General features: G+C 34.8%; 1 protein-coding gene across 1 annotated transcript in view; it reads right to left on the reverse strand.

The window, feature by feature from the left end:
* LOC106528731 (microtubule-associated serine/threonine-protein kinase 3) overlaps positions 1-2,402 on the reverse strand; it is a gene marked incomplete at both ends in the record, with an annotated part of 73,647 nt that overhangs the window by 10,423 nt on the left and 60,822 nt on the right. The window contains 1 exon segment of the mRNA XM_014023968.1: positions 1,652-1,875. Within this exon segment, the coding sequence (XP_013879422.1) occupies positions 1,652-1,875 (224 nt within the window).

Consider the following 2,402-nt stretch of genomic DNA (forward strand, 5'->3'; position numbering starts at 1 on the left):
TTAAAATCAATGTGGTCCCATGGCCCTCTGTGGCCCAAAGTTAAAAACTGTTGTTCTTTTGAGGCCCTCAAGGTGGCACTCTAAGAATCTCTGCTCTAATGGACACATCTTAACATGCACCTATGGCCAAATGATTTTAAATAATTTCTAAAGGTATCATGTTTTCTGTTAAGGCCAGTTTTATTGGTTTGTTTTTAAACAACTAAGTTGAACCAAAATTCAAAAGCAATGACTGATCTTTATTATTTTATATTAGTGGAGTTGTTAGTATTTTTCCTTATTACTTGGTCAGTTTCAAGTTATTTCAGTGACTGTTGTGGATTTTCTTTATTTAACAAAGAGTACAAATAAATTTGTTATTGCACATGACTAACCAATACATTGTTGCACAAAAATGTGAAGTGGAAGGAAAATGATGTCATTTATTATCATTTAATTTTTTGTTTTACATATGCAAAAATTTAAAGTGTGGTGTGCATTTGAATTCAGTCCCCTGAGCTGTGGACCTCTGCTGCTCCTCCAAAGTAACCCTGGGCTTCTTGTCTGCTTTCTCAGGTTAATAAACTTTACTTATCTTTTCAAATGTGCCGTTTTAATTATTATTATTATTTTTTAATTTTTCAGATGACAAACTGCACAGTGAGATGCTTGTAATATTCTTTTTCAACTTAACACTGACCTAGTAGCTGTGTTCCTTGGTCCTCGTAATGCTGTTTGATCACAAATGTACGGTGGCCCATAAGGGTTGACAGAATGCAAAAGCCACAACATAACACGACAACAAAAGCCACAACATAACAATACAGTAAAAGCCACAACACAATATGACGGCAAAAGCCACAACACATCTCAACTCCTGTGAATCAACTTCTGTTATTCTTCTTAGTTTCTATTTGGCAGTTGGCAAATAACCATGCAGCACATTACTGCCACCTACTGGTACGTATGTGAACTGGATCAGTGCTCATATAAAAATAAAAGATACAAAAAAATCTCATTTTTTCAAACAGCTGAGTAAATTTCAAATATTAAATTAGGTTGACTATTTTAAAATTTTGAATTCCCTGGAAGAATTTCTAGATTCAAATTCTGCTTTAGCATAACTTCCATTTTAGCATGACTTCCGTTGTGGCTTTCGTTGTTGTGTTGTGGCTTTTGTTATAATGTTGTGTCTTTTGTTATATTGTTGTGTTGTGGCTTTTGTTATGATGCTGTGTTGTGGCTTTTACAATCGTGTTGTGGTTTTTGCATTCTGTTGACCCTTATGGGCTACCGTACAAACGTTTTGTGACTAACTTCTGACAGTTTCACAGAACAACTGGATTTATACTAAAAATAAAATACACACTGGTGAACTCATCAGTGATTAATTGCTCTGTGAAATCAGTTTAAGCTCTGGATTTTTATCAGGGGTAATACAGTAAACAGGGATAAATACAAACGTGTCTCACACCATCGCATTGTTGTATGTTTTGTGACAAAAAAGAAAAAACAAGTGCCTTAATAGGTTATTTTTAGATCTACTTGTTTACAAATCAAAATTTGAAGATATTTACCTTATCTTTTTTTATCATTTTTTTACAGTATCTGTATTTAATAAAAAACTTGTATTTGACATTAGTAAGAGCCATATCAAACTGAGTGCACATACCCACACCATGTGGTGGACAGTGTAAACATCACTGTCTCCCATGTATACTCTGATAGCTCGCAGAGCAAAGCCAAACCTCCTCCCAGAGCTGTGGATGACGACTGGAGGCCTGAGACAGCTGATGCTGATGGACAGGTCCCGACTGGGAGAGGAATCCCTGGATGAAGGGTTAGATGACAGCGACAAAGACGATTTGGGGCTTAGAGGACGCCCAGATGAATCATCTAATTGGGAATAAAAAACAATGAGAGAAAATCAGAATGAAAAATTGTATTTGTACAGCATCTTTCTATTCAAATAGGATAAACAAAATGCTTTATACTACAACCTATGTCCTCATTTACACATTTATACAGCACTCTTCTCTAGATGGTTCATTCTATAGAGCAGGGTGGGCAARCKTGGTCCTGGGGGGCCGCAGCCCTGCATCTTTTACATTTTTCTCTGCTCCAACACACCTGATCCAGTCTCTTCCATGTTCTGCAGTARGGAGGACCGACACTGACATAATTAGAAATAAAAACATAAATAGATAAACGAACCTTTAAATAAATACATTTAAAATGCACCAAATAAATTAAAAAGGAGAACTTTACCTATAATTTAATTGTCCTTCATATTTATTTTTACAGCTTAGTTCCAATAAATTATATATTTTAACACATAATTTACATTTTAATGTTATATATAGTTTTACATAATTTTTCCTTTTACCTGTACATGCATTTGTGTCTCTTGAATGCTTAAATTG

This window comes from Austrofundulus limnaeus, unplaced genomic scaffold (genome assembly GCF_001266775.1).
Source record: "Austrofundulus limnaeus strain Quisiro unplaced genomic scaffold, Austrofundulus_limnaeus-1.0 Scaffold399, whole genome shotgun sequence".
Taxonomy (NCBI): Eukaryota; Metazoa; Chordata; class Actinopteri; order Cyprinodontiformes; family Rivulidae; genus Austrofundulus; species Austrofundulus limnaeus.